At 44.7% G+C, this 23,189-nt stretch overlaps 1 protein-coding gene across 5 annotated transcripts in view; it reads left to right on the top strand.

Annotated features, from left to right (window-relative positions):
• Positions 1-3,654: 3,654 nt before the first annotated feature.
• The window catches only part of SH3BGR (SH3 domain binding glutamate rich protein), a 542,810-nt gene continuing 523,275 nt past the window's right edge, over positions 3,655-23,189 (top strand). For 4 of the 5 annotated variants that reach the window (XM_069636059.1, XM_069636058.1, XM_069636055.1 and 1 more), the window contains exon 1: positions 3,691-3,882. In XM_069636059.1, coding sequence (XP_069492160.1) covers positions 3,838-3,882 — 45 coding nt within the window. In that variant the 5' untranslated portion in view covers positions 3,691-3,837. Of the gene's footprint in view, positions 3,883-23,189 lie in introns of all 5 variants that reach the window. The other variant, XM_069636057.1, reaches the window with a different exon arrangement.

Raw genomic sequence — 23,189 nt, 5'->3', positions numbered from 1 at the left:
CATTTTCATTCAACATTACATCCATCTGAACTTATATAAAGTATTCTCTACCACCTTATTCTTCTGTTCGTATTCACAAGTGTGCTAGTGCCAGACTATCCATTACTGATTACTGATCAGATTAAGTGTGATATCCAATTATTCATTTATTATAAAGTGTGATATATATCTATATTGTTTAAATTCTCAAATAAACCTTTTAACTTGCAAAACAGAACTACTTCTGGGCTCAGTGGGGTCAGGGGGATTCCAAGAGAGGGGTGTTATATAGGGGTAGTCATCCAGAATGCATGAACTGGACATAAAGATATATCAATAAGGGTTTCCATTCAGTATCCCAGACTAGGCATTGACTTAGCTGTAGTGTTGAATTGAATCCTCTTACAGTGCACACAAGTATGAGTGGAGTCACATCTGTTAGTGGGAAAGTTGATAGTTATTTAATTTAAATGTTTCTAAAAGTCCTATATAGAGAGACCAAATCTAGCTGTGCACAACAAGCCTAGGAGCTCATTTGTTCTGGGTGGTGACAGAAGGGTCTGGATTGCGTAAGGGGGTGTAAGTATAAAGAAATTGCGTGTGTGAGGAGAGCAGAATTGTGTAGGGAGATCAGGGCAGTGCAGTGTTGGCCTCGGTCAAGGGTGGGGTGAAGGTGGGGCAGCAATCCTGTGTCTTGAGTGGAGAGTAGGGCAGTGAAATGCCTCCCACCTGTCAAATGGGCAGGTAGAAGGGCAAAGGTATTTGGGGGTAGAAAGTAAAGGTCACCAAACATGGGCCTCTAGTCCAGGGGACGGCTGTGACAGGAGGGGCCCTGTTTTTGGATAGGCAGAAATGATGGCAGCACTGCTCTTTGCTTATTGGCAAATGACAACGTGGCAAGGTTCGCAGACGACATGGTCTGGCCATGTAGGCAGATACAATCAAAGAGCTGCTCTTTCAATTGGCAGGCACCGCAGAAATACGTTTTTGACACAGAGTGTACTCGTCACGATGGGTACAAGGATAATGGCCTCACTGAAAGAGACACAGATTATCCTGCTAAGGTGGCCAGCATGCATCTCGCAGACAGCAGGTACTCTCTTCTTCCAGAGGCGTCTCACCTCCACAATTGTTCTATTTAATAATAATGGACTGGTTACATTTTAACGCCTCCACCCTCCCCCACAATCAGTTTTGTGAGGAGAAAATAAAGCGGTGTGGAGAGCGCCGGCCTGAGGTCAAGCGAGCAGGCCTGTGCATGGCGAATAGGCAGCTGCGGAAGGGGGGGGCTTTAGCCCTCCCACGCCCATGCCTGGCGCCACCTCTGGTGCCACATACCTCAACTCTGAAGTGCTTGCCTGGGAAAACCACTCAATCCCTCAGCGCCGCAGCCCAGGTCTCCTTTTCAGTGCCTGGAAGTGAACAAAGCCTGCAAGCGCAAGCCAAAACAGAAATGCGCGCACTCAGGTTGTGTTTATTGTGCGATCAATGGGGGTTAGGGCCACCATCATACGTGGCTCGCTCCAGTCCATCGCGGGTGGTGAGCTGTGGCAACAAAAAAACATTTTTTTCACACTGAACTGGGCATGTGATTATTGTCCATGCACAGTTCAGAGGAGAAGAAAAAAAAGTGTATTTTTTTGCTTTTTCATGGGGTGGCCAATGCGGGGGCCAGCATTTTTATAAGGGTGGCCATGGCCCCCCCTGGCCACCCCTTGGAGGCGCCCCTGTCTCTGAGAGGTTTGATCCCGGAGATCGAGGGCCGAGAGCCTGGGGTTATCGACAACGAGAAAGTCTGTGGGGAGCGAGCTGCACGAAATGCAAAGAAGAGTGCGAGGAGGGGTTTGCAAGATGAAGATGTGGCCATCGGAGATTCTGTGTTGGTGCGGAATCGTAGACCTGAAGGTAAACTGTCACTACCGTACGAACCCCAGCCGTGGACTGTCACCCATGTCAAGGGGATCATGATCACTGCGGCCAACGAGCGAGGGACAGTCACCCGCATCCGGTCCTTCTTCAAAAAACTGGATATCCCATGTGCCGAAGCCGATCCAGATGAAGGAGCCTCATCGGAATCTGCGGCTGAGAACCCCATGGCTGATGCACCACTAGACGTGCCGCCGTGGGCTGAGAGCCCCGCTGTGGCCCCACGGAGAAGCAGCCGATATCCGGTGCGACATGATCGCAGACTGCCTACTCGTCTCAAGGACTATGTCCTGGACTCAGGAGACTGAGCCAACGTCCGAGTCAGGTCAGCGACCCACGTTGGGTCTAGCTATAAATACCATGTTTAATGTGTTGATGCCCGTTTTTTTTTGGTTAAAGAAAAAAAGGGATGTGACGTCTTATGTTGAAAGTGCGCATGCGCGAGCCTCGTTTTGGGCCGCGCATGCGCATTGTGAATAAAGACGGTCCGCGCGGCAGTTGCCGCCGGGACCCTGGAAAGCACAGACGTATGTCTCCTGTCTCCGTGATTGTGTGCGTGTGTGTGTGCGAGTACATGGCGGCCCGAGGCACGGGCTCGCCCATCACAAGGTCCAGCAGGATACAAAATGGCAGTGTTGTGTTAGTTATATGGCAGCCCATTTGTCTCATTGTTTCCCTTTGTACTGTTTATATACAGGACACAGTGAAATATTAGAACCGCGCTTCACTTTTAACATGAAACCCATTTTTAAAAAGCCAGAGAGGTTTTATATTTTGCGTTTGACGCAGCACAGCCTCAAGGTGCACTTGGCATGGCAAAGAATAAAAAAGTGGAAAAACGAACATTGCGTATATCAAAATAAGGATGTATTTTTTCTAAACTTGGTTATGTGAAGTTACATTGCCGAGGTCCTCGAGTTTGCAATCGCATAGAAAGGCATACATCGTAAATTGTAGTAAAACATGGGGAGTCTATTCCAGTGTTTTCGTAATGCTAGTTTATTGTCTGCATTCATGGATTGTGATTTGTTTTCAGTGGTAGGCGAGGGAATGAATGCATTTCGGAAATGTTAAACTTCTGGCTTTGGTTCACCGTTCATATGGTGCATGATTGATCATTGTACTTTTATTATATTAAAGACAGTTAGAAAAAAAGGTCAGACATCCCATAAAGAAACAATAAATAAGTTGCATCCACGGTCAGCAGCCTGATTGGTGCGCTTTTTTCCCTGGCCTTTTACGGAGTGCTGCCGATCTTTTGGAAGGCAGGTGCCGGCACGGGCATAGAAGAACTAGCGTGCTCTCTTGCAAGCGTCCAAAACCAGCATAGCAGAAGTCACGGCCATCTTAGAGTGCAGTTTGTCAGCATAACCTTCAACATAGTTTATGCACAAGACGAAAGCTTTATGAAGTATATTACATGTTAATGAATACGAGGTTACTTAAAACTTGACACTATTTAAAAACTAAAACCAAATTAAAGCACAAATATGTTACAAAAGCATGGTATTTCCCAAAACCTGGAAAAATGTCGCTTGCTTCTAAAGTTTAATTCAAATTATTTTTCTGTTCATGAAAAAGCCGTGTAATTAACTTGAATGCTCTCTTTCAAGATGGCGTCGTGTTCTCCGCAGTTCTGTTTCGTGCCGCTGTTCACTTCTAGTCCCTTTTGTAGATTTGTTAGAAGCGAGTGTCTCAGCACCAACAGATGCCTCTGGGAACCAATCTCTTACCCAGCTGTCGTTTCCCAAAATACCCACCGGCCAATGAGCAGAGTTACAACTTGCAGAGCTCAGACAGCCAGAGCCGGGTACATTAATATTAAGAGGGGGCTTGCACGCTTGAGATCCTGGTTGTTGGGGGGAACCGTTTGTCATTCGCTGGAGCCCGCTTCTTTCTTTACTGCTATAGATCACCTTCCCTGCACTCAGAATGGTCATCAAAGTATTTGTAGCTAACGTTGCAGGCTCCACAGCAGTAAGTGTGTTACTTATTATTGTTTTAATAAATGACAGTTGAGGAAGTGTTTGCAATGCGTTAAGGCCGGGTACTTAGAATATTAGTATGCTATGCTTTTATCCTTGGGGAATGATTTGTTCGAAATATGTTCTTGAGGGTTTTTTGTTATGTGGGTCTGTTTTGCAGCAAATATATATATTTTCATGTTAGACACTCGCGATGCAGAGTTATGCTGCATCGTATGCCACTCTCTGCAATGGAATGGTTTGGTATTGTTTATTTATATAGTGCCTATAAACGGGCAAGTGTTTGAAAGTGCTCAAGGAGGGGGTGGGGAGCAACAGGAGGGGGCGGGGGGGGGACAACAGTCGCCCAGAGCCCTTTAAATTCTGAGACGATAATTATCTGCACAATCTATCCTGGTGAATCTGAAGTTGTCCGGTTAGGAAATAGTTTTCTACTGACTCCATTAGTGGAATCTAGATGTTAGTACATTGCACTGCACGCAGAACAAAGGCCGGGCATTCTCCTGGGTATTATATTATATACGAGCTGAAACTAGTATACACCTCTAAACTAAATGCAGGCATTCATAATGGCATTAGAAACCATTTCATAGATGCAGCTGAAATTTCCCCTTGCGGGTAGGCCTGATATGCTGTTGATCTCATTAGCATTAATTAGGTCTGCGAGAGATTTAGAATACTTTATGATATGATATGGCATGCGTAACGCGTCTATACACAAGTGTTTCAGTGCATTTGGGGCATTATGTAATTGTATTTAGTAAAACAGCTCGCCAGATTAATGCACCAGCTGCAGGCACCTGCCTCTGATTTGCTGCGGACAGGGTTGAATCCCAGCAGGTTGATAGAATAACTCGCGCATGCATCCGGTAATATTGGATCCGTTACACATGCTCGAAAGTGAATAGACGCTTTGGCATGCTAAAAGCACATATAAATATATGTTAGAGAGTTTGGGGATGTCTATCATAATCGTATTTATTTCCCCACAACCAGTGGGCCCTTTTGTGTTCATGGATACTTGTGTTGTCTATAGATCACACTTTTCCAAAACCAAGCAATCAATTTTGAAGCAATGTCATGAATGATAAAATCCCAGCTGCCATGTGTACATATTTGATCATTCAGTGGGGCCCTAGAGGAAAATACGCAGGGTGTGTGTGTATAATGTGGTTGTGCAGTTTGTTTAAAGGCACCGTCCAGTCTCTTAACCTTTACCCTGCTCTTGGTTCCAGTGCATCTCTATGTCAGGGACGTTTATAAACTTTTCCTGGGTGGCGGCAGGGGGTTGAGGCGGTGTGTCCGTGTGTGTATGTGTGTGTGGGGGAAGGGAGTGGTGATGGGAGCACAGCCCATGCCAGTCACCAGAGACAATCATTGCGTTTTAATAAGTCCTCAGGGCAAACAAAGTACACCCACCGATTTAGAATGGGTAGACATACGGCCAAAGAGTTAAATAAAGGTATCGCGTTTTTCTTGGCGCACTCCACGGTTGTACATACTGGTGCAATGTTTTACGGAAATACTAGCCCTGCTGGGATGCGGTGCAGTCAAGTCGGGAGCTTGTTTCCTTTTATATCCAGAGTTCAGTCACAGTGGGGCTCATATTCCAGTCCTGCCTCAGCAGTTACTTCAAAACACATTTGCTGCAAGCTACACGATAAATGTAGAGCGCCCGAGACCTCAAGAATATTCTGGAGCCAACCAGAATAGCTGCCATATGTGTTTCTTATCTGAAAGGTTCACTGTCGGAACACGGGAAACATAAAAAAACAACGGTATTCGTTAGTGTCATTTTAAAATAGTGAGTGTGTTGTCAGCGATATAATAGATGTTTTCAACGTAGCACAACCGTAAAAGTACCCCAAAGTGACCTATGATTTTTGCGTAAAACAGCCAGTTCAAGGCGTGGACACCCAAACAATGCACTTCGTGTCTAAAGCCATCTTATAGGAAGTTTAGAGCACACTGGTATTTTCACTTAAAAGGACTCTTATCACAACCCCAGACAGCTGAGCGCCCCGCGGCAGTGAACCTGCTCTGGTAAAAACAGAGGTGCTATGTAGAGCTGCCAGTTATTGGCTTTGATATAAAAAGCTAATTCCTGATTTTGTAAAAAAAAAAAAAAATACACGTTTAAGACTGATGTATGTTCTATTGGTTTCAGTCTATGATACCAGGAGATTGGTTCCCCATCTTTTTGCACATGCCCAAGTCGTGTGAACTTAAGCTTATCAATGTATATCCATATGCCTCAGTTCTCTCATCACCCTAAATTGCCTATTTCCTACCTATATACAGGAGATCTCCAGCATTACCCACTATACAAACAAGCAGTCACAACGGCAGTAATTCTGTCTTTTCTTAATTACAACCAAAAAGTGATGGGTGGAAGGCTGTGAAGTTATTATAACCACTTACATTGCCCAGGGCTGCGTTCCATTCCATCTTTTTTGTTGTTGTCCGAACTGTACCATTACAGAATGAGACCAGCCATATGCAAATCTTTCTCTCTCTTGTCACTAGTGGGAAAAGTCAAGCTAGAACTGTCAGGTCATGTCCTTCCTGCACAGCAATACAACCAATCCCAGACATGTTTCAGCTTTGTTGGTCCTCATCAGTGACTGATGTGCAGCTTGGGGAGACAAAGCAGAAGGTTATGGATGTAAGGATGGCATTTCTTGTGGCATTGTGCAGAAGGGATGTTACCTAGAAGTTTTGTCTGTACTGCCTATGCCGCAGTGCGACTACGACTGATTTGCATTTGGTATTCCTCCTTTGTAATACTATATCAGGATGACGAACTATGGAATCGAATTCTGTCCCCAATAATGGCCAGTGGGTATAATTAATTCCAAACGTTTCCACTCTTCATTGTTGCACTCTATTTTAGTCTTATAGATTGAGGGAGGGATCATAATTGCCGGTTAATGATCCACCCCCAATTTATTTCACGAGGCAAAGCCGAGGGCTATACGTTTGAAAGAGCCATTATCCCAAGCGATAGTGACCCTTCAGAAGGTATATATTTCACTTGAAGTCGTCCAATTAAAAAGGAAAACATTTTAATTGTAGGCAAAACATGAGCAGACACATGTTCCTTGTAATTTTAAATTAATGAACAAGGTACCAGTAACAATAAACTTCACACATTTTGTGTTGATTAGGCAATACAACTATTAAGTGCTCCTCTCTGCCCTAGACATCGGAAGACCATTCTTTCTGTTCTGCTTGTCAGGCAGCTGCTCATGTAAGAATGCTAGGAATTAGGTCTCTAAAAGATATTATGGACTCAAATCCATGCATTCTGATTGGCTGAGAGGATGTCTATAATGTAATCAGTGTACTAATTGAGCTTTATAGACCCGCTGCGAGCGATGTACTGGGCGTTATGGACACCGAGTAAAGGCCTGAGTGCAGCAACGTTGTTTAACAATGTTTACGGGCCAATAATGCGCAGCACGCCCTTAAGATTGGATCTATAAAGCTAAAATAAATCCCTCTTGCTATTTCGTAAAACAAAAACAAATATTCAAAAGGGCAGAATTGGTGGATTCAAGTAATGTTTGTGAATGTCTATGTAAAAAGCTAGCTAGTGTTCTGCCCTTCCTGGGGCTAATGCTCACTCATCTTTTGCAGAGGCCTGCAGACAATATTTAACTCCACCTAGATAATAGTGGGAAATTGACTGCAAATGCATATGTACGGGCCTGTTGAGCGAATGGAACTCGCCCAGGTAGTTGAGGGGCATTGGCAGCAGGAATGCTCTGCGCTGCCTGGATGCTTGGAATGTGGTATTCTGAACAATCTGCAGTGTATACTGGTTTGCCAGTCTGCAGATTGTCCAGTGAGAATTCTTTATCAACATTCGAAGGGCTATAATTCAGCAATAGGCCCCAAGTTGGGACTGAGGGGGGACATTACCGCTTCAGGTAATGCCCCGTGGGCCCTACTTGAAGCAGTAATGCCCCTCCCCAGTGAGGGGCTTATTGCTATTAGTACCCGGTCCTTTGGACCGGGTACTAATAGCATCTTTTCGGGAGGTGTAAAATGCCATCAGCATTTCAGTCCCGAAAAGAAAAAAAAGATGGCCGAAATTGAATGGGAGAAGGGAAGTCCCTTCTCCCTTTCCATGGCGGCGTGTCACAGATCAGGAGCAGACGCGCCGGGACCAGTAGTGTTCCCGTAGTACTCCTGATCAGGACAAGAAAGGAGAAGGTAAATGGGGCTGAAAGGGGAGGGAGTGTTATCTGTGGCAAGAGTGGCGGGGGACACAGGACAGAGGGAGGCACTTACCTTGTTCCCCGGCAGGGGAGATGGCGGCCTTCAGCCCTGAAGAGGCTCAGAGTGTCCGGGATTACCATATGGTAATACCCCCGCTCTGAGCCTCCCCGTTGGCTGGGAGCACAGAGCAACACCCCCGCCAGGTACTAATACAAATGACAGCTTCAAATGCCCTGTAACAGCCATCATAATCCAAGGGACCGTCTTGCATGTCCAGGTATCACCATATGCCTTGTCCAGTGTCAGGAATCGCATTGGCCCACGTAAGCATGCAGTCAAGAATATGATGCCTTCTGCCGGGCTCCATACCGCTGCGCCGTCATTGCAACCTCGTTTTCCTATTTCTTCCCTGCAAACTAGGTCGCCAGCTCTTTCGCGCTGTTTCCATGGAGACATTTCCAGCGCCTCAGTACGCGTCACTGGAGGGGGCGGAGAACGCATGGCCGCTCATCTCGCGTCAGTACCAACAGACGCTCAGCTGACCTTAAAGCCCGCCTCCTCTCTGTTACTGGTGGTGGGAGATTTGGACTTCCGCGTTCCAGTACTTCCTGGTCCTCGTATCCTGTGAATTAACCCTCGTCTTGCCTGGTTTTTGTGTTCTTGCCCGTTGCCGATACCTCTGCTTACCTTGGTCTCCCTTCATGTGTTCTGGCTTCATCCTCTTCTATTTTCTGTCTCGTCCCTCCATTCTTGTCTACATAGAGTCTCCATTAGGTGGCTCCAAGCTACTTTCCATTGCAACTGCCTTCACGTTGATTGACCCGGACTGTTATACGGGCCGCCACTGCCTTACGCTCTGCCTCCATAAGCCTGCACGTTGCCTACACGGAAAGCTTTAAGGACTGCATTTGTTCAACGTTTTACCTTTGTTCTCAGCCCGCATGTTGCCGACACAGAAAGCTCAAAGAACTGCTACTACTCAACGTTCCACTGGGTTCTCAGCCCGCTCGTCTCACGGATTGCCTTTCAACCTGGTCACTATCCTGCTTAACATCTACTATTAGGTGACCATCTACACACAGCAGTATACTCCATCACCGCCCATCTCTCTATCTTCCGGTTCTGTCACATCTGCCATACAAAAGGTGGGTCTGTTTCTCTCAGGAAGCCAGGTGGGTTGTTCAATATAGTCTTTGATCTAACCCTCCCTCATCTTTCTGCAGCCGGTGAGCCGTGGGTGTGTTTCCTCTTCCACCCATAAGATCCCTCTTTCTGTCTATTATTGCTCAGCAGAGGGTTACAAGGGGGAAGAATTCATTGACTACAGTCCAGGCAGAATATTCTGAGCTTTCCCCAGTCCCAGAGTTCCGGCGGTGAGTCTTAACATCCAGCCTTCTGTGACCAGAGAATACATCAAATCTCAGGTGCAGCCAGTAAGGAACAGATGCATCTACACGTGCCCCTCTGCAGCCCACCTACTGTGAGGTTCAGCCTTCTGGGCCCAAACACAGCCTCATATGCCCAGGTGTTCCCATCAAACAACATGGTTTGCTAACGTATGCCAAAGTTCCCTAATAGCTCACATCCCAATCAAACTCTGTCAGCTCTTAACTTTGTTCTAAACTCCCTGGTTAGCGTTTTCCAATTTCTAAGGACTGAAGTCCAGAGAGGTGGGGGCATTGCGAGTTCTCAATGGTGGGACTGAGTTGCTTAATAAACTCGTCTGTCTCCAAATATCTGGGGCTGCTAAAGGAAGCAGGTTGCAATCAATCCACGTTATGCAAGGATATTAAGTCCCACTTGGTGGACCTCGAACAAGAATTCCACTCAATGAAAGCTGAGGTAAAAGTTTTGAGGGGAGAGAGTAAGGTGGTGGACCACCAAACTGTGGCAGATGCTTTCGGAAATATCCCCCTTGAAGATTCCCCCCTGTTACAGTCAACTCTTGAGGAATTTATAAGGCCAGCCCAGTCAGGGGAGGCCATTTCGGAAACACAGAAAAGGGGGTCAAATTCAGCTGGGTCACCTGAAGTTGAAGAGCCAGATCAAGCGACAGATCTGGCCCCACATTCAGGGGATCCTTTAAGGATTGATGCCTCAGGGAGTGCACCCATATCTAACGTAGAATCTAATTGCGTTGAAGGAACAAAGAAAAAAGCTAAAGGGAAGAATCGGAGGAACGTCCAACAAAGAAAAGTAACTTCTAAGGAAGTCCCTCAGCCACAGCCCCAGAAACCTAACACCATAAAATACACGAAGCAAAGAAACTCTTGGAAAAGACAATTTTGTAATGCCCTAATTAAAGCTGTCAGTAGGGATACACCCCAAAGCATTCAGTTGCCCATCAAGTGGACATGAATGAAGATCGCGATGATACTGATGTAGGAATTGGAAGTGAAACTTTGCATTTGCCAAAAAAACAGGACAGACTCTTAATCACCAAAGTTCTTGTGGGACAACAATTCGGAAAATGTAAATCAAGTGAAGAAGGTACCTCTACACCTGGCCCTCATAGTTCTCAAAGAGATCGCTAAGCAGGGCCAAGCTTTGACAAGCACTGACAAAATATCAGTTAGCTGATATCAGTGAACTCTACTCTACAAGTAACTTGAAAGAGAAAAGTGATGGAGGCGCCAGAAACATTGTGAATGAAGATCCACTGTCACATAGGTCAAATTGCTTGCGAATGAGCCTCATGTAGAGGTGGAAGATCAACCAGGCCGGAAGGAAACAAGTCCCTTTGCTCTGCCTAGTATATGGCTTAAGAGATCTGATCCAACCCAGGATCAAGCTAGCCTGAACAGAGGAACTGTTTTGGCTATAACAAGGCATATTCCAGACCTAATTCTATTATCCTCCCATGATATTGATCGTATAAACTTCCCGTATGATCCGATCACAAACATAGTGGAGGTGGTGATGAAATTCCAACTGGGTGTAAGGGCGATTTTGAATTCAGCAAAGGAATTCAAAGATTTGGGGTTAGAAGTGTCCCCTACACTGCCCCAAATTTCACAAAATCTCAGGTCAGGTTTTTCCCATATTGAATTGAAGGGAAGAGTGGGGTCTCAAGACAGAGAAAGTAATGTGGGTAGCCTAGGAGTCATCAACGGGGATGATGGTGGATGTATAAGTATCAGGGAGGTGACAAAAAAGGATTTGGACATGGCTCCCAGGAATGCAGACGTTGGTATTACAGAAGTTGAACGGTGTGGAAGAATTACTTTAGCTGAGGGGAGTTTGAGACTTCTCAGCTGGAACACGCGGGGCTCTGGTTCCTTCAAAAGTGAATTAATGAGGAAATATATCTTTTAAGACCATGATTTGATCCTGCTACAGGAAACACGGCCGAGGGAGTCCTTTCAATTGGATGGTTTTACTACATTCAACCAGCCAGCAACCAATGTGAATTGGGGAAGGCCCTCGGGTGGGTTTGTGGTTGCTGTTCGTAGCATCTGTGCAAGTAGTATTGAACAACTTCCCTCTAAAAGACTGGTGATTTTGCCGGTCAGGATTTCTTTTTCTCCACACTACATTTGTAACTCATTGGTATTGATCAACCTATACTGGAGCCCTGCGCATTCCACCTTCGTGAGTTTTTTGGAGGATTTAGCAGACATACTGCTAACCGTGGGGATTGCCTTCCTAAAAGATAATGGGGCTCATTACGGGTCCGACAGTAACCATGCCGGTGCTACTGGCGGGTCGCCGCCGGACCCGTAAATATTTACCGCCGCCTGACTTCTCGGTGCCACCGGGAGATTACAACCCTGGCGACCCGGAAAGTCAGGCGCCAGTAAAATGTTGTTCCCCATTCCCATAAAGTCCCATATGTATTGGTGACAGGTGATCTGAACTCCAATTGCCTGGGGGGGATTTCCGGGGGTGCCTCTTGAGGGATCTCATCCGTGAAAGGTTGGGCATGGTTACATTTCTTCAAGGAATGGAATTTATGTATTGCCAACGGTACCATCCCCGGGGACATTCCGCCAGCTAAAACGTAGAGAAGTGATGGATCTGCTTCTACCATTGACTACTTGATTATGTTGAAATCCCTCTTTAGGGACTCTAGGGAGTTTAAGGTTGTCAACATAGGTACTAGTGATCATATACCGATGTCGGCAATCTTTGGACTTATCTTACAACGCTCTCGGTAACCCAGGGTGGGAATCTATTGGCCATGTTCAAGCGTAGAGGGGAGAATCTCAACTCCCAATTGGAAGACCTATTGGGGGCTGCAAAACTAAGGGCATCTGAGGATGTATATGACCCCAGGTGTTTTGTCGACCTCTTATGGGACTTAGACAGACCAGGTACTAAACGAGACCCCATATGTAGAATTCTCGTCCATAGTTATGATTCAGGGACCATGGAACGTAAAAGATCACTGCGTAGCAACCTTCGATTGCTGGCAAGGGAGGAGCTGGAATTTGAAACATTTCTTAGAGAAAAGTGGTCTCTCTGCAATCAATATAGAAATTGGTCAAGGAACAAAAGGTTTGAGAGAAACCGCTCGGATGGACTGTCTATGCTGAAAGCAGTGACAGAAGGCATTTCACATAATTTTTGGGGACTTATTAATCCACAGTCGCAACAACAAGCCTCAGTCCAGTAAAATAGCATTATGGAACTGACATGGTCGAAGTACTTTTCCGGGGTATTTGAGGAATCAAACCCATGGAGCTGCGGGTTGAATCCCAAAGCGAAGTGGTATCTTTATCTTGAGGAAAAAGAAATTGAAGGCTTTACATGTAGCTCAACGAGATCTAGGGCTGCGGGGCATAACAGCCTTTCAAATGAAATACTACTGTCTGCAGTGAGTTTATGGACCTCCATTCTCTTCAATCTCTTTAATAACATCATAAAAACACGTAAATGCCCAGAGTCATAGAACTGATGGTCAAATAGAGCAACATTTTTGTACGTATTATCTTGAAAGAGCCAGAGGCATGAGCAAGCAGGCAAATATTGTCTCTAAATTTCAAACAGGTTTTCGTAAAGGGAATGTCTATAACCTTAAACATTGGTGCAAACTAAAATATTGGGGTATTCTTGAAGGTCTCTTGGCAATCAATTCTAATTCATCTTCACCATACAACCATGATAAAGTTGAGACTGGACTCTGAGGGCCATTTTTCCTCAACCATTTCAACTGAGAAAGACTTAAGACAGGGATGTATAGTAGCACCCTGTCTCTTTAACCTCTTTCTGGCCGATCTCTGGAATAAACTTGCACCTAACTCATTAGCTGCCTCATCAATTGGTAATTTTAAATTGAATGGTTTAGCATATGCAGATGATGTGGCACTATTGGATCACACCCTGATAGGTCTACAGTGCCTGATCTCAGCCCTTGAAAACTAAGCATGCTTGAACGATCTGATCATCAATCCTAGAAAAACCTTAATTATGACCTATAATCACTTAACTAACAAAAGAATAAGGAGCTTTAAGTGGAAGATGGCAAAACAGAACTTGCCTGTGGTAAAAGAAATCACATGGGCTTCATGATTTGATGGACTCCCTCCATGGCAGTCTAAGAGTTGACTCAACTTATTTGCCAAATGAAAAAAACCTTCTGTGCTTATTGCAGATTCACCATTTTACCTTTAATTAAATTCTATAAGGGCAAGGTGATTCCAATCCTAATGTATGGAATCGAAATCGAGAAAATGGCACTAAAGATCAATTGGGTTCGAATTGAGGGTTCGATTTGGAAAAAAGTTCTCAACCTACCACGCTCATTACCCATGGCCAGGCTACGCTATGAATTAGGTCTACAATCTCACGTAGAATGGAGAAGGGTTATGTTACATAGATCAATCATAAGTCCGTTAAAAAGCTTCTCTTTACGTAGATATATGTGGCCTGATGGCAAAAAATAACAATGAGTGTCTCTGTGAGTTGAAAAAAGATGCCATAGAGGTGTTATTGAAATGCCAGTCCACAGAAAAAGAACTGATGGAAAATCCACTCAGGATAAAAAGCTGATAGGTCTGAATGATTGGATTGCAACTAGGGCATTGTTTGTAAATATGAAATGTTTTGAGGATTTCCCTGTCATTGACAAATCCCTACGCCGTTTGTCACCCTACCATAGGAAGTTCCCTAATCCAAAGTGGAGGGCGAACTTCCTAAGGATTCGCATGAATCTATATGTCACCCGCAACCGGCTGAGAATCCGGAATAAAGGCACATCGATGGATGGTACGTGCAATCTTTGCGACTCGGGTGCCCGACAAAATGTGAAACAACTATTAATGTCATGCTTGGGTACAAGACAGCAAAGGGCTGTTACCCTTTTTTTTCCATATTATACACCATACTGACTGGCTACATTCCGAGGAATTCTGGAGTCGATTGTCAGCAGGAAGAGAAACTTTTCTATCTTTGGAAATTCTGAGGTTTTTGGAGAACCAACTATTAGAGCATGACGATTGCGTTGTTAGATAAGTGAAAATATCTTACTCATTCAATGTTGTTGGAAGATGTGTCCTCTCTTTTTTTCTTTATTCTCTATCTGTTGTATTCCTTTTATGAAATTATTGAATGTAAACGTGATTTTAACGTTGTATTGATGAATTGATTTTTATGTTTCCATTGTATGTATTGTGAAAAGTCAAATGTTGACTAATCACAAATGAATATAAAAAAGTATGCCAAAGTACCCTATGCTGAAATGTTAGCTCTTCACGCCATGCTGAGACACCACAGGACACATTTTTCGAAGGATGCCCCAAAAAAATGTATGTCTGAGAATGCATTCTGCCTTGTTCATTACACAGGTCGACATAGGATAGAGATGTATGACCTACAACACACACTGCCTTACCTGGTGCAGAAGATCACATGTTGCAAAATGCACCTTGCATCTCCCAGAAAATTTGCCTTCCATCACCCAGTGGCTATTCTGTGACGAGACTACATGTTCCAGAATTAACTTGCTTCACTTAGTGCAGATGCCCATATTCTAGTATGGATAATTTGCATGGAGTGGGGCAAATTTATCATAGGATGGACAGCTGTGTCGGTGCATCTCTATTATGATGACGTGACTTTGACTCTGCCTAAATAGAGATACGCTGACAAAGCTGTTCGACTTATAATACATGTACCTTACCCAGTGCACATTCTCCACACTGAACTACATGTCCAAGAAATCTCTAACTCACTCACCCACTGATGATAAGCAGGAGGTCATATTAGAGAATGCAACTTGCTCCACTCAATAAAAATTCCTCCATAAATCTGTGTCCCATTCCTATGTTTCAACCGGGCTACCTATCACAGAATGCACTCTACCTCACCCAGCACACATACCTTTGTTCCGAAATGACTACTTCTCTGCAGGAATACAGAGACGATTAGCGTCTAAAACGCCTACTCAGCCCCACACGACTACTAAACCACCAGTCATAAAACTAAAACAGTCACAGCCCAATAGCTATACCTCCTTTGCCTCTTGTGCATTGGATAGGGATTTAGATATTTTTTTAACCATTGCGAAAGGACACACATTTCTCACCACACTAGGGAGGTCAGCTGACACGTCAGCGGGCTGTCCCAGATGTACCTTCTCTAGCATGGACTTCATACACATTGCAGCTATGCAGGACTTTTGGCATCAATACTTGGTCAGGATTACAAATTGGGAGATTTATGTGTTTCCCAAGTGCTACATGCTGGGTGTAATTCCTACTCGTAGGAAGGACTTGTTGACCTCTGAGTTTATCACTGCGCATGCAGCAATTATGCTTCAGTGCCTCATAGCACAGCATTGGAAAAGTAACAAAGATCCTACATTTGATCACTGGAAGAGAGACTTGATTACATGGTCCATTGGTGACAATGATATCCATAGAGCTACATCTAGATGTGATGGTGCTGACTTGTTTTATTGTGTTTGGGACAGGTTCCTTCCTCTATCGACTAGCTATCTGATCCCATGCCCCCTGCGCAGACCTTGACACCTAGTGATGTACATTTCTGAGTCACTATTACTATGTATGCTATACATTCAGCCATTCGTTCATATCTAAACCTGTCTGGTTTGCATAATTGGATTGTAAAAGAATTGTGAGAACACAACTATATGCAATTATTGGACATAGATCTAATTGGTGTTTATTTTGAGATTTAGGTGGTGGGGGTTCAACCTCTCTGCCACTTTCTCTGTTTTGTATGTTTTTCAAGCTTTACAATCAATAAAGAAATATAAAAAAGTGCACTTAATATAGGTACCCTTGAAGGACTACATGTTTCAGCTGGCACTTTGTTACTCAGTACAGATGCCCTATTGGAATTGTATTTGATAACATGTACAGAGATGCCATCTGGCCAACATACCGAGACTGCATTTGCTGGAAATAATTTGTTCTCCACTCATCACAGATGTCTCATGGGACTACATTTCTCAGAATATACTCAGTCTTACATAGTATAGAAACCACACATGGCATGTACCATAATGCACAGGGGACAACTGTTAACTTCCACAAATGAAGTCCGCTCCACATTCCTGCACCTTTATGAACCCCCAAACCCGTACTGTTTGAGGCCTGCAATGATTTGCTTAAGGGTAGGACTGGGAGCTGTGGTCCAGACCGTGTGGGAAAGAGAGACACTGAATCACCAATTAAATGTCCCAGTGCGCTGAATCCATCAGTTCTGCCGTCATTTTCCAGGATAGACCTCCGTGCATTAGGTGCAAGCTAACAGGCTCAGTACAGATTTTAAATGCCATATACAGCCTCATATCCCTGGACCACCCATTACATGCCAGCTTTTAAAATATATGCTGAGGTTTCCAACTGTATGTCAAACTACATGGACCTTCACTGAGTGCAAAGGTCCTTCAATACTCTTTATTTCCCAGTCTGTTGTCTGCCTCTTTCACCTTACAGGCCTAAACAGAACAATAGGCCTCTTTTCAAGTATGGCAGTAATTCAGGAGTAAATTCACACAATTATCACCAATATTGATTACCGTTCCCATCACTCACTCTCAAGAAACGACCACAGTACAGTGCTGTTGGTTCCTATTGTTGGAGTCCAAAAGATTCAAAAGGAATCTTTATGGAATTACCGTGAGTGGTAATTCTGCTGCTTTAAGGCTGATGATTTTGGGCGCTAAGGTAATTTAGCTGGGGGTACTTCCTCTACTTTAGCCCCAAAACTTGCAGTACAGTATAAGCAAGTCAAAAAAGGTCATCATTTTGCAGACCCTTCTAACTATAAATATAACAGTAACACATGTAAATTAAATCTTAATAAAAACGAATATCAAATAATTATATTAATTAGTATTAACCATTACTGATGCAACTGCTAAGTGGGGCAACAAAAAAGAGTTTACTGTGAAATTCACACAGTTTACCAAATGGCCAGCCTCCAGTTAAGTTCATATGGCAACAGGGAGAGAGTAGCTTTTTTTCAATGTAAGACTCTCTTTCGTTTTTAGTTTTGGCTATTAGTTGGCGCTGAAAGTACTACGTTTAAAGCTGAAACTATTGTCATTAACAAAAGAGTATCAAATATGGGCTTTGAATGAGGGTCTGTAATGCTTTTGCAATGGAGATGATATTTGAGGAGGGATACACAGTTGCAATCCCTCCCATCGCCTGCCCCTAGCCAATGTAATTCCTAAGGCTCATCCCACCCATTCCTGCCCATCTCAGAACTCTTTTGAGTTGAGTGTGAGCACTACCATGGAGGCAGCCATCTTGGATGAGGGAGGATAGCTCGGGAGGATAGCTCAGGGGCAACACAGGTTCGATCCCCGGGTGCGTGCTTAGAAACCTCTGGGTATTAACCACGTTATAAATTACCTATCATATCATATCTAAGGAAGCTCTCTGGAAACAAGCCAGCCATCTTTGAATGGTAAATATACCATGCATCTTCCAAATAAAATGATATATTGTTTAAAATAGCTAAAGTAATCATGCACCTGTATGCGTCTATATCTACCTATTTGTTATTACATTAATTGGGCATCCTATGTTCACTGCATAATAAAAAAATGTCACAGTACTAAAAGAAAAAATGCATGGACTCCACAGCCTTTTCTTGAGGTTAAATAATGATTAATTCCCCAATTAACCTGTTGAATTTAAATAGCACAGGCATGTTACGGTATGGAAATGGCGACCCTCTAACCTCTCTGCTGATGGATGGTTGGCTACTCTGCATTATACATTACAGCCACTAAAGGAAACCGGCGTCGGGTGGATGTTTGTGTGAGCTGAAACTCAAACAGCTGTGAAAAACCTGAAGGTGTTTCACGGCTCAGTCCCCCAGGATCCCTTATTCAGGTGGCCAGGGAAGGGCCATCGCTATTGGATGCCAACCCTGGGGGTGGACAAGCGAGGGGGGATCACCTGAGTGGGGGGTCCTCGGGGAGTGGGGAGGAGACAGCAGAAGGTGAGACATGGTATCCCCATTTCCTGACAGTTAGTTTCCCCATATACATTCTACCTTTATGGGACACTACAACTCCCATAACTCCCCTCCTTTCCTTATCAGCCAAACTACTGAGACGAGGAAGAGGAAGCTTGAGACTAGGGAAACCACTAGTAGCATGTACTGCCTTATCCCACTAATAAGGTCAGACAGGGTCAGGCACTCAGTATCAATCACACACACCTGAAACTCAGGAACCATTTTCCAAACTATAAAAGGTGGAGCACAGAAAGACACGCAGAGTGGGCCAAGAAGGAAGGCAAGTTGGATGGCGAGATGGAGAAGCAACTGAGAGAGAGCTGCTGAGAACCAGGCCAGGGGGAACGGGACGCTGAGACACTGACAGGCTGCTAGTTGAGGCAGGAGAAAGCGTGGTGAGGGAGCCGTGTCTCAAAGAAGCCAGGAGAGTACAGAGAAGGGAGTCGAGGGGGCTGCTGGTCCCTTTCCTCCATGTGCCAGCAAACTGCTTGTTTCTTTCCCTGGGCCGCAAGGCTGCCTGGGAGTGTCTGAGGGGCAGGCGGGCAAGACCCTGACCTCGACAAGCTGAAAGCAAGACGTGCAAAAGTAATCACAGCCAGTGGGTTCAAAGAAATGGAGAGCCCGGTTTGTGATATGTGCAATTGTGGAAGGCTACAGTGTTACACATAAGGATACGTGTTGAAGAATAACGACATTGAACTGAAAGCTTGAATATATTTGGCTGGCGAGGGAGCCGGTAAGAAACAAAGTAACGGAGCAGTGCTGTGTGAGAAGGCACTTTGTTAAACGCTTCTTGAAAGATATCAGAACAGTGAATAACAAAAGTGAAATGTGTTGAATGCCATTGAAGGGAAGGGCACGGGGGAAGAGAGCGTGCAAGATCCCAAAAGGCTAATGTGGAAGTGAATGGATATTTTTGTGAAATGAGGAACTGAGTGGGCATGGACGCATCCTAATTAACTATATGGTGTTGTGAAATAAGGAACAGAGTGGCCAAAGGCCCGTTCTATGGACCCAAGTGCAAGTGGCACAGATATTAAGAAACCAACCCTATTGTGAGAGTGGTCACGCATAGGGGTGAGACTGGTGTGCGGTTTCGAAGGTCTCTGGCAAAGTGATAATAATAAGAACCCTGCTGTCGGAGTGTTCACGCATGGGGGTGTTAACACTATGCGGTTGCGAAGATCTCTGACAGGTGAACATATGAAAGGGAAGTACAAAGATTGGAGAAGGGAGTTCTTCCCGAGCTCTATGAAGCGGAGCTGTTAGCTGGAAAGGGTTTCAGCAATGTCTAAGTGTTTGAAGAACATTGTGACGAAATGTACAATGGTTGGGGAAGGGAGGTCTCTCCGAGCTCTATGTTTGAGTCTTTGAAGACAGACAAGGGACACCTGTGAAAATAACTGAGAAGGAACTTTGTGAATATATGTTTGTTTGACAAGTGTGAAACCGGATGAGGGAAGCCCAAAAGAATCCATTGAAGAGAACTGTGAAGCATATTGAACTAACATTGAAATAGGCGATGGAAGCCTAACAGATTCACGGTAAATCTTTGAACTGTGCATAGTATCCACCTTGAAGGAACTTTGTAAGGACCCCACTGAACTGAACTTCGGTACGGGAGTGGTGAGCCCCTCTCATTGCCATTCTTTTGATACACTTCTTTTATTTTTCATACATTTTCCCACACTTAGTTATTGTGAAACGTGAGGGCAAGTATAGGTTTCTGACACAGACTTTTTCCTTTATTTGATTGACTGACTTGGACCATTTTATTTACTCTGATGGTCAAGAATACTCACATTATAGAATAAGGGCCAGCTAGGAAGTCTCCAACCCGAGTAAAACTTAATAAAGGTGTTGAAACTTGTTTCCTTGTGTCTGTGTCCTTACTTGTGATACCTTGCCTGCCTCCCACTGCCCAACCTTTTCGACCAACCTGCGCCCACCAGGTCGAGCCGTTCTGCTCTGTCACCCACAAAGGCCTACTGACACCTGGACAGAGGACTTGCCTCTGCACCCACCGCCGGAACACAATGACGAGGAAATGTGCTGCTTTCGGTAAGTCTCTCAGTCACTTTAGTCTGACACTTCAGAACTAGTTTCTACTAGGGAATTTTTGCTTGGCACAGTAATGTGCTTTACAGTAGGGGTTCCTACAGGAAGAAAGGCGGTGGCCTCGGGCGGCATATGAACAAATTGGCCATTTCCCCGGGTGCACTATTATTTGTGTACCACGCGCTTCCTTCCATACGAAGCAGTCTGTCCGCAGAAAAAATATCAGTAGGAACAGCACCAGGCACTCCCATTAGATCGCACTCTGAAATTATTGCTTTGTACGCTCGGTTTAAGTGAGGTCATTTTATTTATACATTTTCTGTCTCATCCTTTTTATTTTTTTACATCTTTTACCATGATCAAGTGTGCGTTTTTGGCATATGTTTAAAAACAGAGGCGCTATCTAGCGGTTATTATTGTGTTGTGCTCGTTTTCTCAGAATTATGGTCGCCATGCCGCTTCTCTTTCCAGCAAACGGTTCTAGAACTTCTAGGCAAGGTGAGAGTTTGTGCATTTCTGTGTTAAAAGCAGTTATGACCTGCGATTGGAGTTTTTAGAATGGTCCTCAATTGGCCCTTTAAATATGCATATTCTTACATGTTGCTGTTTCTCAGTGGCGGAGCCAGGGAGGTTGAGGGGGGTTGGCTGCCCCTCTGTCTCCCCTGTGTCCCAGCCTCCCGCTGGCGCTCTATCGATCACCAGAGAAAGCAGCACTACACCAGTCCCTGCAGCCTGCTCTACAACTGCAGTGCCCACTGAGGGACGCAATGAGCGCCAGGCCCCACTCCATTATATGATCAGAGAACGTTTGACCAACCAAAGCTACACAAATCTTGTAAAAAAAAACTGTGGCACAGAATAATTACGGTAGGACTGAGTTATCGTACACCCGCCCTTGGCACCAACCTTGCTTTTGGATAGAACTGGCCGGAAGGACAATGCCTACCAGACAGGCCTTTATGGGCAAACTTCCTGGACCAGTGTAGGCAGCTTTAAAGAACTGGTGTGCCGTTCAGCTGGTACAACTTTTATATGTTAAAACACACACTGACTTTTCCACAACTTTCGCCCCAAGAATGCACCCCGATTCCGCTCCGTCTATGCAACAAAGGAAACATAACAAACCCTGTTTTATCAGTGCCTACCCCTAGTGGAGTAACTTTGCTGAAAATGTTGGGGGGGACAGACATCTGATGAAAAGGTGTCCCAGCCAAATGAATGGGGACAAAATGGTGTGCCATGAAAGTTGGGGGGGGGACAAACACCCCCGTCCTCCCCTAAAACTACGCCCATGCCTACCCCCTTCTTTCATAGGACGCAAGTTTGTTGCACTCTGAGCAAAATAAAAAAAACACAGTCATAAAACATACATTAAAATCCGACGTGTGCCAGCCACGAAGTGCTACATTTTTGTTTAGTAAACCTATAATTGACGCAGAGCAGCACAGGCTCTAACCCCGGGTCCGCGCTTCGAAAACTCTGGTTATTAGCGCATTATAAATAACCAGTTATAATTATATGCACCAAATTGTGCATAGTTACCTGTTAGGACCCTCTGGACATTACTGCTACATAACATTTGACACCCCACCCCGTTCCCTAGATTTTAGCACAAGTCAAAATGTGTTTGTAGGTTTGTGGCTTGGCAAAACGTTGTTCCTTATACAGTTCCAGACTGTTTCCCCCAATCTGCATTAATTGGTTACATGACATTTGGACACCCAAACCCGTTCCCCGGATTTCAGCACAAGATTAAAAATTTGTCTGGGGGTTTGTGGCTTGGTGAAGCATTGTTCCTTATACAATTCCACACCATTTCACCAATCTGCACCAAATTTGGATAGTTACTTTTAGGACCCTCCGGATATTACTAGCTGCATGACATTTGGACACCCCACCCTTTTTCCTGGATTTCAGCACCTTCACACATGAGGCGGTGGCCTGAAATCGGCAAAACATAAATGCGGTCGTATAAGAATCGGTCCCGACACGAGAAACACAACTTGAGGTCCAGGCCCTAGGATGCATGGTTTCCAAGATATTTGCACTGCAACAAACTGCACCACGGCAGGGTGAGGCAACGGGTGGGGAGAGAGCACAGTAGGTCCCAATGCGCAGCAGCAAACCAACTCTCGCCTCCTCCCAAAGTCTGCTCTGGGGTATTTCAGCCAGCCACACGCCCATTCTCCCTGTAGTTTAATTTAGAGTGCAAGGCACATCAAGCGATAAGCGAGTTGGAACAGTGACCTACAAGATCATTGATTTTCAACCATTGATGAGAGTGTTGTCATGTTTGTGTCCGCAGAACCCGTTCGCAGAACGGGTACTTTTTGCTAATGATCAAATAAAAAACAATGCTGTCTATTCACACATGAGCATGATCTGCAAAGGTGTCTGTGCAAAACAGGACACGGTTGGAATGTAGACATGGGGATCAATGTATGTACATAGGGAATATGGGCCAATGTATACAGTCTGTTCATATTTTATAAAATTAGAGTGCCTGGATTATCAGGATTCATAGATCATATATTTCTTGTTTTCACATATGGATAAGTTCGGGCCTTTATATTTTCA

This window comes from Ambystoma mexicanum, chromosome 7p (assembly GCF_040938575.1).
Source record: "Ambystoma mexicanum isolate Mex_15411 chromosome 7p, UKY_AmexF1_1, whole genome shotgun sequence".
Taxonomy (NCBI): Eukaryota; Metazoa; Chordata; class Amphibia; order Caudata; family Ambystomatidae; genus Ambystoma; species Ambystoma mexicanum.
Note: the sequence above shows the minus strand (reverse complement) of the source record. Positions and strands in the feature narration are given on the sequence as shown.